The sequence below is a fragment of the Symphalangus syndactylus genome, chromosome 5 (assembly GCF_028878055.3).
Source record: "Symphalangus syndactylus isolate Jambi chromosome 5, NHGRI_mSymSyn1-v2.1_pri, whole genome shotgun sequence".
Lineage (NCBI taxonomy): Eukaryota > Metazoa > Chordata > Mammalia > Primates > Hylobatidae > Symphalangus > Symphalangus syndactylus.
This window is the reverse complement of record NC_072427.2, coordinates 84502816-84514882: the sequence shown is the minus strand read 5'-3', so window position 1 is coordinate 84514882 and position 12067 is coordinate 84502816. Positions and strand designations below refer to the sequence as shown.

The 12067-nt window shown below is 54.1% G+C and overlaps 1 protein-coding gene across 2 annotated transcripts in view; it reads right to left on the bottom strand.

Annotated features, from left to right (window-relative positions):
* The window catches only part of LSS (lanosterol synthase), a 40856-nt gene that overhangs the window by 13246 nt on the left and 15543 nt on the right, over window positions 1-12067 (bottom strand). For both annotated transcript variants that reach the window (XM_055280046.2, XM_055280047.2), the window contains exons 12-17: window positions 10264-10320; window positions 9111-9182; window positions 7807-7857; window positions 6984-7133; window positions 6206-6302; window positions 5410-5515 (exon numbers count right to left, since the gene is read on the bottom strand). In XM_055280046.2, the coding sequence (XP_055136021.1) occupies window positions 5410-5515; window positions 6206-6302; window positions 6984-7133; window positions 7807-7857; window positions 9111-9182; window positions 10264-10320 (533 nt within the window). The remainder of the gene's footprint in view (window positions 1-5409; window positions 5516-6205; window positions 6303-6983; window positions 7134-7806; window positions 7858-9110; window positions 9183-10263; window positions 10321-12067) is intronic.

Below are 12067 nucleotides of genomic sequence, written 5' to 3'. Positions count from 1 at the left end.
AGAGCCTGGATCATGAGGAAGGACAGGTCATGAAGCCCTGAGGGTAGAGCCTGGATCATGTGGAAGGACAGGTCATGAAGCCGTCAGGGTAGAGCCTGGGTCATGAGGAAGGACAGGTCATGAAGCCCTGAGGGTAGAGCCTGGATCATGTGGGAGGACAGGTCATGAAGTCCTCAGGGTAGAGCCTGGATCATGAGGAAGGACAGGTCATGAAGCCCTGAGGGTAGAGCCTGGATCATGAGGAAGGACAGGTCATGAAGCCCTGAGGGTAGAGCCTGGATCATGAGGAAGGACAGGTCATGAAGCCCTGAGGGTAGAGCCTGGATCATGAGGAAGGACAGGTCATGAAGCCCTGAGGGTAGAGCCTGGATCATGTGGAAGGACAGGTCATGAAGCCGTCAGGGTAGAGCCTGGATCATGAGGAAGGACAGGTCATGAAGCTCTGAGGGTAGAGCCTGGATCATGAGGAAGGACAGGTCATGAAGCCCTGAGGGTAGAGCCTGGATCATGAGGAAGGACAGGTCATGAAGCCCTGAGGGTAGAGCCTGGATCATGAGGAAGGACAGGTCATGAAGCCCTGAGGGTAGAGCCTGGATCATGAGGAAGGACAGGTCATGAAGCCCTGAGGGTAGAGCCTGGATCATGAGGAAGGACAGGTCATGAAGCCCTGAGGGTAGAGCCTGGATCATGAGGAAGGACAGGTCATGAAGCCCTGAGGGTAGAGCCTGGATCATGAGGAAGGACAGGTCATGAAGCCCTGAGGGTAGAGCCTAGATCATGAGGAAGGACAGGTCATGAAGCCCTCAGGGTAGAGCCTGGATCACATGGAAAGACAGGCAATGAAGCCCTCAGGGTAGAGCCTGGATTATGAGGAAGGACAGGTCATGAAGCCCTGAGGGTAGAGCCTGGATCATGAGGAAGGACAGGTCATGAAGCCCTGAGGGTAGAGCCTGGATCATGTGGAAGGACAGGTCATGAAGCCGTCAGGGTAGAGCCTGGGTCATGAGGAAGGACAGGTCATGAAGCCCTGAGGGTACAGCCTGGATCATGTGGGAGGACAGGTCATGAAGTCCTCAGGGTAGAGCCTGGATCATGAGGAAGGACAGGTCATGAAGCCCTGAGGGTAGAGCCTGGATCATGAGGAAGGACAGGTCATGAAGCCCTGAGGGTAGAGCCTGGATCATGAGGAAGGACAGGTCATGAAGCCCTCAGGGTAGGGTGCCACCCACTAAAGAATCCTAGTCAGAGTAAACAGGAGCACTTTTCACTATTTTTGTAACTTTTCTATAAATTTGTGAATTTAGGGGAGAATTTAAGTCTGTGTAGTAAAATAGAATATTCCATATAAATAGTGTTAAAGTAACTGGCAACTCCAAACTGTATCTCAAAAACTCTCCAGGTAAGTTTAAAATCTTTTTTTTTTTTTTTTTGAGACGTTGTCTTGCACTCTCGCCCAGGCTGGAGTGCAGTGGCACCATCTCAGCTCACTGCAAGCTCCGCCTCCCGGGTTCACACAATTCTCCTGCCTCAGCCTCCCGAGCAGCTAGGACTACAGGCACCCGCCACCACACCCAGCTAATTTTTGTATTTTTAGTAGATGAGGTTTCACTGTGTTAGCCAGGATGGTCTCGATCTCCTGACCTTGTGATCCACCTGCCTCAGCCTCCCAAAGTGCTGGGATTACAGGCGTGAGCAACTGCGCCGGCAAGTTTAAAATCTTAACATAAAAATCAGACTAATATATTTAACTATTTAAAAGTTAAAAAATTATGTTCATACTCCCTAAAGAGATAAAAAGAACAAAGAAATTGAGGGGAAAATATCTGTAACATAATACACAAATACTTAATGTGCTTCAAAATGAAAGAAAAAACATCCTGGTGAAAATTTTAAAAATGGCTGGGTGTGGTGGCTCACTCTGTAATCCCAGCATTTGGGGAGGCAGAGGTGGGAGGACTGCTCGAGCCCAGGAGTTCGAGACCAGCCTGAGCAACATTTAAAAAACATGAAACATTTAAAAAATTAGCCACGGGTGATGGTATGCACCTGTAGTCCCAGCTACTCAGGAGGCTGAGGTGGGAGGATTGCTTGAGCCCAGGAATTTGAGGCTGTGGTGAGCCATGATTTTGCTACTGCACTCCAGCCTGGGTAACAGAGTGAGACCCTGCTTGAAACAACTAAACAAAAAAAGAATGTTCTAGCTTGGAAGTCACCAAAGAAATGCAGAGGAAACCCGTGACTAAGTCACCAATGCTCCCCTGTGGGCCACATCCGGGACTCATTGTTCTACACAGTGACAACAGCTGACATGTGCTTCCCTGCGGCATCTCACACAATCCCACCACTCTGTGAGGCTGTACTCTTGCCCACCCAGGCAGGGAGAGAGATGAGCAGAGAACAGAAGTCACCAGGCCAGGTCAGACAGCCAGAAGGGGCAGGGATGGGGGCTGACCCAGGCAGGCGGACCCCAAGCCATGTGGCTCTAGGGAATAATAATGGTCATGAATAAATATTTAACAAGAAAATACCAGTTAAGGTTAAAATGGGGAAAAGCTAAAAAACAACAATGAAAACTGAAAAATAACCCAGAGGCTACTGAGTAAAAAGACACACACCTGTGCCATTACTGCTTGTGCTGGAGGAGTGCGCTCAATGGTGGGGCTTTTAGAAACCTCACCAGGCACAAAGTGGTCCAGGTGTGAAAGGGGCAGCAAGCCGCCATGGAAATGTGGAGACCAAACAGCAACAGCAGATTCTCCTTCAAGGGCGAGGAGGGGCGACTTAGCTTCTTCTTTGCACTTCTCTGTATTTTGCAAGTCTTGTTTGCAAAGAACCTGCTTTACTTTTATTACAGTGATTTTTAAAAGATGATCTATTTTTTACAAGGCCAATTCTCTAAATGTGGCTGAGGACAACTCACGCCCACTTCACGCTGCAGAGCAGCATGGCCATGGCCAAGGGAAGACCCTGAACACAGTGCCCTCCTAGCTGCACCTGTGAAGCACAAGAAAACCCCTGCTCCATCCACGGCTTCCAAAAAACCCACACCAGAACATTCTCAGATTGTAAATGAAGCAGCATACTCCCACATAACTCATGGGCCTGAGAAGAACAGTAGAAACAGAAAACACTTTTAGTATCTGTGCTACCGCAGCAAGCACCAGAAAACACATTTAATTGAATGATATATCAAAACTCATTTATAGCCTCAAGTGCATATTTCAATAAAAGCCTGAAAATCAAATATCTAAGTATTCAAGTTAGAAAAATAAAGGAGAAAGAAAATAACAAAGGCCAGTGTGGTGGCTCACACCTGTAATCCCAGCACTTTGGGAGGCCAAGGAAGGCGGATCACCTGAGGTCAGGAGTTCAAGACCAGCTTGGCCAACATGGTAAAACCCTGTCTCTAATAAAAATACCAAAAAATTGGCCAGGCGTGGTGGTGGGCACCTGTAATCCCAGCTACTCAGGAGGCTGAGGCAGGAGAATCGCTTGAACCCAGGAGACGGAGGTTGCAGCGAACTGAGATCACGCCACTGCTCTCCAACCTGAGCAATAGAGCAAGAATCCGTCTCAAAAAAATTAAGAAAGAATGAAAATAACAAACAATAGAAATTGATGAAACCAAAAATAAAGTCTCTTTAAAAACAGAATCAAAGACTAAGATTTTTTTTTTTTTCCAAAAGATCAGTATAAGATTCTCAGAAGGAAGAAGAGGACGTCAACGTTGGGCTCAGAGCCATCCAAGCGGACACTGAACAACTTTGCGGGAATCTGTATAAAGCTGAGTGGAAATGGGAAGACTCCCCAGACTGATACAAAAATGGAAAATCTGGCTGGGCGCGGTGGCTCACGCTTGTAATCCCAGCACTTTGGGAGGCCGAGGCAGGCAGATCACAGGGTCAGGAGATCAAGACCACGGTGAAACCCCATCTCTACTAAAAAATACAAAAAATTAGCCGGGCGTGGTGGTGGGGCCTGTAGTCCCAGCTACTCGGAGAGGCTGAGGCAGGAGAATGGCGTGAACCCGGGAGGCGGAGCTTGCAGTGAGCCGAGATTGCGCCACTGCACTCCAGCCTGGGCGACAGAGCGAGACTCCGTCTCAAAAAAAAAAAAAATGGAAAATCTGCTCAGTCCTATAAACTATTAAATAAATTACACCGCACTCCAGCCTGAGTGACAGAGCTAGAACCCATCTCAAAAAAAAAAAAAAAAAAAGAAAGAAATTGAACTTCTAATTTAAAACCTTTTCTCAAAGAAAATTCCAGGCCCAACTGGCATTTCTGGTAATTTTTCCCAAACATTTAGGGAAGAAAGATTATGAATATTACATAAATTCTTCCAAAGAGTATTTTAAAAGCACTTTCCAACTGCTTTTCTGAGTCCAGCATCATCTTAACAGGAAAACCTGACAAAAACATTATAAAGAAAAAAAAAAATTATAGACCAGTGTCTCTTGTAACCAGAGTTGCTAAAATCCTAACAAAATATTCTTCAAACTGAATCTAGCAATATATAAAAAGGACAGTGCATTGTGACCAAGGTGAGTCTACACCAGGTTTAACAAAAGTAAAAAAATGTAATCGTAATAGGATAAAGAACCTACAAAAATCACATACCCTATAACGTACCCTCTAACACAGCAATGCCACTCCTAGGTACGTGACCACGAGAAATGGGTACCCAAGTGCCCTCAGAAGATAAGTACAAGGGTGTTCACAGTAGACACTTCATAATAACCCAGACTGAAATCCTCCCGGGTGCTGAGAACAGGCAGCTGGATAGTGCGGCATCTGTGTTCAACCGAAGGCCCGAGGGAGAGAACGCTGCTGTTACCCGGGCCACCTGACTAACCGCAAGCAGGAGAGCAAGAGAAGGCAACATGAATTCCACACCTCAGGAGTCCACCTAGACAAGGTTCAAAGTGAGCAACAGAAACCCATGACCTGGCAGGCATGTGCGTGGCCCTGTCATCGGGAGGGCTGAGGGCTCTGGTGGCATCACCATGTCTAATGCTGGCACTGTTCGCTTCCTGTTTGCTTCAGGATCAACCTGTACACTTTTCTGAATACTTGCTACCCTTCAACAGAAAAGGTTACTTAAAAACCGCTACTGGGACACCGGTGGAGTTAGGTATGTGATGTCTTCTTAACATTATTAAAAGAGAGAGAAAATCCATTTTTGTATTATAATTGTGCTATTCTGAGCCCCTAACAGATATTTTGTATGCTTTAGGGCATATGACTGGATTCCACAACATCTGAAGCCTCTTGCATGTTTCCATGAGTTTCGTTTCTGAGATGGGCCGCCAGGGGCCTGTGTTACAGAATGATGCGTCTGGGTCTTGGCCCTCGACTTGGCAGCCCCTACACTGAGTGGCAGAGCATCCTGGGCTGAGGCCCTCCTTACCTGATCTCTGCTGCCCTGTGGTCCGGGAAATGCTTGTGGAAATACTGAAGCGCCTGCATCACGGCCGAGGTGCACTCCACATAGGTGTAGTCAATCATGATGTCCCCTGGGAAAGGGAGGGAAGAACTAAGTGTTGAGTTTCACCCTGGCTGCCCAGGGCCTGCAGCTAAGGCGCTATCACAACAAGCAAGAGTGTTGCAGTGAGCCCGGGCCTGGACACTGCCTCCCTGACCAACCTCCAGAGCAAACATTGGCTGGCCCAGGACACACACCTGTGCTACGTGAGAGCGAAGATGAGGGGAATACAGCAGAAAGCTGCGACCCCACTCCAAAAAGCCATGTGTGATGTGGAGGGGACCAGGAAGGCGGGTATGTGAGGTGCCCAGAGGTGGACCAGGGCTGAGATCCTCCCCCAAGACCTGCACAGTGGCAACTACGCACACACAGCAGCCTACTGCCTATGGCATGGGTCCCCACAGTCCCCACAGACACCTCCCTGTAGGCACTCTGGATGCACAGCAGCCTCCACAGAACACAAGCCCTGTGGACTGAGCAGGAACCAGCCCAGGCTGTGGATCTCACTGGAACCCTCCACTGTCCCCTAGGTCTGACGTGATGCCCTCCTATCCACAACACAAGGATCCTGCCACCCCCGTGGATGGAGGAGCGCATAACAGCCTGGGCTGAGGGAGGGCTCCAGAAAGATCTGCCGGTGAACCTGGGCCCTTGCAGCCTCGGGCAAGGGGGAAAAGCTGGCCCCCAGGTTTGGGTACCGCAGTGCTGGCCGGCCACTCACCGAAGACCTCTGAGGGGTTCAGCAGCTCCAGCAAGTGCCCCCCACGCTTGGTCTCGTAGGTGGCGAACCCTCCATCGGGATTTCTCATGTTCAGCAGCTGAAATCGCAGACCGCACCCCAGAACTCGCCCACGTGCTGAGCACACACAGGCGCCCAGGCCACGTGCTGAGCACACACAGGCGTCCAGGCCACAGCGGAACTCTCTAGAGGCAACACTAGGGCTGACAACCGACGGCGCAGGAACAGGGCGGAGAGCCGACTTCCACGTTAACCAAGCCCTCGGGTGCCCCAAACAGCAGCTGCAACCTCATTCATCAGGGCCTCCATGCACAGCCACCAGGGAAGATGCCCCCACATGTGCCCACGACTTAGAAACCAAGTGTGTGCTGCCAGAATAGGGCAGGGTCTCCACTGGGAAACACACACAAAGGCCAGATGTGCTGAAAGGATGTGGCACGAAAACCAACAAATTCCTTCCTCAGACACCCAGTGGAAACCACCAGAGAGAAACCTTGGGGGCCACACTAGCTCCCGCAAATATCGGCGGCTGGGCTGGACACCAGCTCCGCAGTGCAGGGTCCTGTGCACACAGCCCAGCAAGGCCCCTGGGGGCCCAACCAGAGCTCACTGTTCTCCACATATAGACACCATCCAAGGACAAGCTCCTACGGCCTGGCCGGAGTGTGTGCTGGGCTGGAGCCCACAGGAGTGGAAGTGAGCACGCAGCTCATCTGCAGGACACGAGGTATGGACAGGGCTGCTGGGACCACAGCCTTACCACAGCCACAGCATCGCACAGCCGTTCTCGGGGGATGTGCTCGGTGACATACGGACACTTCTCCTGCAGGAGCAGCACAGCCTTCAAGGCCTCAGCCGTGCAGTCAGAAACGATCCAGCCACAGTCCAGCGTACTGAAGGAGAAGCCACCCTGCAGAGCACAAGCCGTGACCCCAGGCTGAGGGTGTCCACACCCCAGTCCTCAGAACTTCCCCACAGCCGCACGCATCCCTCCCCACCACAGAGCACCCGGTGAGGGCAGGGGCCCATCCACCAAAGGTGTGGGTGCAGCCAGGGCCCCAGGCTGGGTACATCCAGACAGACCTCCAGATCCAGCACAGGGACCCTCAGGGGTGCAGCCCACACCCTCAACACCTGCAGATCTCACGACGGACAGGATGGGGCCCAGGTGCCCCTCACCCCCATTGTAAACAGGCAGCAGCAGCAGCTGTGTCCATGCCTAATTTCAAGCCTGCACCTGTCGTCACAGCCCACACCGGCTCTGAGGTCTACTTCTTTCCTCTGCCTTCCCCGGACACACTGGCTACACTTCGGCTGTCCTTCTGAAGCCTGTGTGTGCCGTGACCACCAGAACCGCTCTGAGGCACGGCCGTGTGTGCACGCCAACTGTGCCCCCATGTGCCAGGCAGCTCAGCAACATGAGGCATAAGCCCCTACGCCAGGCATCTACCGCAGCAGGACACCCAAAGACGCCAAGGGAGGAGTCCCCCAGGGAGGAGCCCCCCTTCAGAGGAAAGGACCCACCCTGCTGAGGGCGGCCTCCCCTGGGGGATGGGGCAAGGATGGGGCTGGCTCCCGCATACCTTGCGCATCTGGCGGTAGTACTTCTGGTAGTCGGGAGGGTTATCTGGGACCTGGGCAGCATCGAGGGCAAATGTGGAAGCAGAGAACACGTCACCACAGGACGTCCCCATCTGGGACATCACTGAGACAGACTGGGCAGGAGTGGAGAGGCAGAACGTGCCTGGGAGCTTACTCTGCCGGCCACAGCCACCACTAGTGCTGTGAGGCGCCCCAGGGCCCGCACCTGTTCAGCTCACCACCCACAGCTGCTAGGAAACGTGACTGGCCAGCGAGGGCTGAAACCAGCCCAGACGGCTGACTTCCCTGTGATCTCCCCACTGGCCAGAAGGCAGGGAGGGGGCCCAGGTCTCTGCCGGCGTGCTCTGTGCCAGGGGCCCCCGCTGCCTCCTGAACAACCCCAGCTCCGTGGACCTCAGCTCCTGGGCTGCCTCTCTCACCTCAGTGAGAAGGGAAGAGGCCTGGAGTGCAGCAGGGTTCAGTCAGCCACCCCAAGTCCCCATCACCCAGGGCAAGTCCTAGGCAGGAGGCAGGAGCAGGAGCAGGAGCAGGCCGCCGTTGGGGCAGGCACAGCAGGACAATGCCCCTCCTCTGCTTGAGCCCAAGATGGGTGCCAGCCTTGGCTACACGGAGGCCAGGAAGACCCAGAAGCCCTGCAGAACAATGTCCTGGTGAGAGCTGAAGGGAGGGAGACGGGGCTGGGGGGCAGTGGTTCCAGGCAGAGGGACAGTGGCTGAGGCTGTGGCCGGGATAGGGTGTGGGAGACATGGGAGGGCGCATGTATGGGATGACTATGGCTGCAGACTGGGGTGCAGGCACGTGTGAGAGACACTGAGGTCAAACCAGGGGCTCAGGCAGGGTCTGTGGGCAGCTGATCTGGCAGGATGGACCAGGGCTTTTGCTGCAAACAGTCTCAGAAGGGAAAGTCCACAGGCTGGTGTCACCTCCATGGGCAGAAGGTGCTTCAGAGACATGGAGGTGCCATGTAGGCTGTGCAGCTCAGGGTACACAGCCCCTGCCCGTGCCTGGCCCCTGCACACGGTGGCTCCAACATGAGCAGGACGCAGAAACCGCCAGCACCCCCAGCACCCTGCAGGCCTCAGAGAGCTGCCCCAGGCGAGGCCAGCCCGAGGAGGACTAGTAGATGGAGCAGGGGCTAGGGAGGGGATGGGAGGGTGGGGGTGACCTGAAACACCAGTGCAGGAAATAGGGCAGGGTGGAGGTGAGGTGGGCGCTTCTGCCTGCAGGAGCTCCCAGCCCTGATCCCCCTCTTCAGCCCCCTCAGAGCCCCAGGCACCGGCCTCACCTGCGAGAGCCTGAGGAACTCATGCGCCTTTTGTAGGCAGGACGAAAACTCGGGCCTGTGGTGCCCACCCGCCTGGAAGAGACAGCAGGACAGAGGGGCTCAGCTGCCCTTGCATGGCCAGCATGGCTGAGATGGTTTCCTGATGGTCGTGGCCACATCCTGCCCCCACTGGGAACCAGAATCCAACTGGCAGACGTCTCCAGAGAGTGCCAGGGTTTCTTGCTGCACTTACCTTTAAAGACAAAAAAGCAAAAGTCCATGAGATATGACTGAAGATGGAAGGGCGCAGAAGAGACCATTTGTGGATGCCAGCACCCACCCGCCTGGCCAGCATCTATGCCCAGAGGGTCTCCAGCACCCTGTGTGGGCAGGCCCTTTGCGTGGCCCAGCCCTCAGGGCTCTCCAGAAACACCTTCAGAATCCCACCGACCTCATTCCCACCAGCATAAAAATCCACTCTTGTTTTTCTCCAGTACTAGCTGGAGAATGCCCATAATAAACTGGAACAAAAAGTTCCAGTTCTTTTTTTTTTTTTTTTTTGAGACAGAGTCTCGCTCTGTTGCCCAGGCTGGAGTGCAGTGGCACAATCTCAGCTCGCTGCACCCTCCACCTCCCAGCTTCAAGCAATTCTCTGCCTCAGCCTCCCAAGTAGCTGGGATTACAGGTGTCCACCACCATGCTTGGCTAGTTTTTGTGTATTTTTAGTAGAGATGGGGTTTCACCATCTTGGCCAGGCTGGTCTTGAACTCCTAACCTCGTGATCCACCACCCCCACCGGCCTTTGGCCTCCCAAAGTGCTGGGATTACAGGTGTGAGCCACCGTGACTGGCCCGAGCAGTTCCAGTTCTAAGAGGAGCCTGGAGTCCCACTCCTGCCTGCACTCTCAGAAACAGCCTTCACCAGGCTCCCCTTCTCACACGGCCTCCAGCCCCTGCCCTCCCAAGGCCCCCCACCCAGCCCAACACCCAAGGCTGCTGGCCAAGGCCGCCCCCTCCACAGCACGACCATCTGAAGCCAGAGGCCAGAGCCCAGGTCACTGGAAGTATCAAGGAGTGGCAAGTGTGTGGCCAGCAGTGCTGCCCTCAGGTGGATGCACGGGCTCACGTGCACAGGAAGGTCAGCTGAGGCTGAGAAAAGAGAAAGAGCCACGAACCTCAAGCAGAGCCTGGATGGCGAATGCGGTGTCCCAGATCTGTGAGCCGTTGGTGCCCTACACACAAAGGACGGTGTTACAGCAGCAGGTGCAGCCCCTCCCACTCCCAGCCACTGCCTCCAGGATCCAATGGGCGCCTGAGGGCCGGGTGTGGGGGCTCCCACTCAGCCAACGCTCAGCCTCAGGCTCTGAGCCCTGGGCACCCTCATGGCTGACAAGGGCCTCAGAGAGGGCTGAGCCCTGCAGGCAGACCCAGGTCGGGGAGACTCGGAGAGTCCTCCCTTTCTTCATGGGCCACCAGGCAGGACAGTGTCCCTCTCAGGACACTTCTAGGACTGGACGATCCCTCAGAGGCTCCAGCACCTACACATAGAGCATCCAGCTGCTCTCACCCAATGACAGCGGCACACCTCAGACATGGTGATGCCTGGAAATGACCCCATTTCTTTTTTTTTTTTTTTGAGATGGAGTCTCGCTCTGTCGCCCAGGCTGGAGTGCAGTGGCACGATCTCAGCTCACTGCAAGCTCCACCTCCTGGGTTCACGCCATTCTCCTGCCTCAGCCTCTGGAGTAGCTGGGACTACAGGATCCTGCCAGCACGCCCAGCTAATTTTTTATTTTTTAGTAGCATTGGGGTTTCACCATGTTAGCCAGGATGGTCTCAATCTCCTGGCCTTGTGATCTGCCCACCTTGGCCTCCCAAAGTGTAGGGATTACAGGCGTGAGCCACCGCACCCGGCCAATGACCCCCATCTCTGAGTACAGCTGGAGGTGATGGGAATTCTGCACAGGGCTGGGAAGGCCCCACCTCAAATTTCACCCCGAGCTGGGCTCACAGGTACACAGTCTGGTCTCAGTTCAAAGGGCCGGTGACCAAACCCTAGTGAGACAGAGCTGGGCACTGACCAAGACAGACATGGGGACCGGGCGGGGGGTGGTGTGTGGCAGAGGCATCCAGACATCGTGCACTGGAGGGACAAGGCAGGGACCACCAGAAAAGCATTCTCGCCAAAGAAACACAATGGGATCAAGCCTCAGGGCCTGGCCAGTTTACAAAAACTCAGGGAACAGAAGGAGCAACCAGTCAGATCTGGAATGTGAAGCCCTTCAGGGACAAACCTTCCAGGAGGAGAAAAGACCACGAGAGACGGCTGGACTAACAAGAGCTCAAAGACCAACAACCAAAGGCCTGTGCGGGCCTGGCCTGAATCCTGATTCACACACACCAGCCACAACGTGAGGACTACACTCAGGAACCATCATAAGTTTGTTGGGTGTGACAACCTCAGAGCAATTTTGTAAAAGCACAGACATCCTCATCAGCTTGAGGTGCACTGACGAGTCGGTGCTGCAGGAGGGCTGGACAGGGAGGGGCAGGGAGGCCAGGGCCTAGGGTTCGTTACTCACCTCCACTTTGCATGTGTTTTGAAAACCTTTTCACAAAACACGGACAGTGTCTAGGGAGCCTCTGGGGAGCTCAAGGCCAGCTGGGTAAAAGCTCGTGGCTGGGGGCACCTGGCACCAAGGGTAGCCCTGGGGTGGGCAGTGCTGGGCCCATGTGTATCCATCCCAAATGTGACACCCAGGACACCTCTGGAGACTCCACATTTCCACCCTGAACCAGGTGGGGGACAGAAGACAGGCATCGCAGGGCGTGACCCTCCTTAGACCACAAGACACAGGGCAACACTGTCTGGGCTTCTGACACACACAAAGGGGCGCAGGCTCAGCCCACTCGGACAGGACTGGGGTCTACAGGGCCCCCAGAGCCAGGACAGTACCAGGGTCAGCCAGGATCCACCGG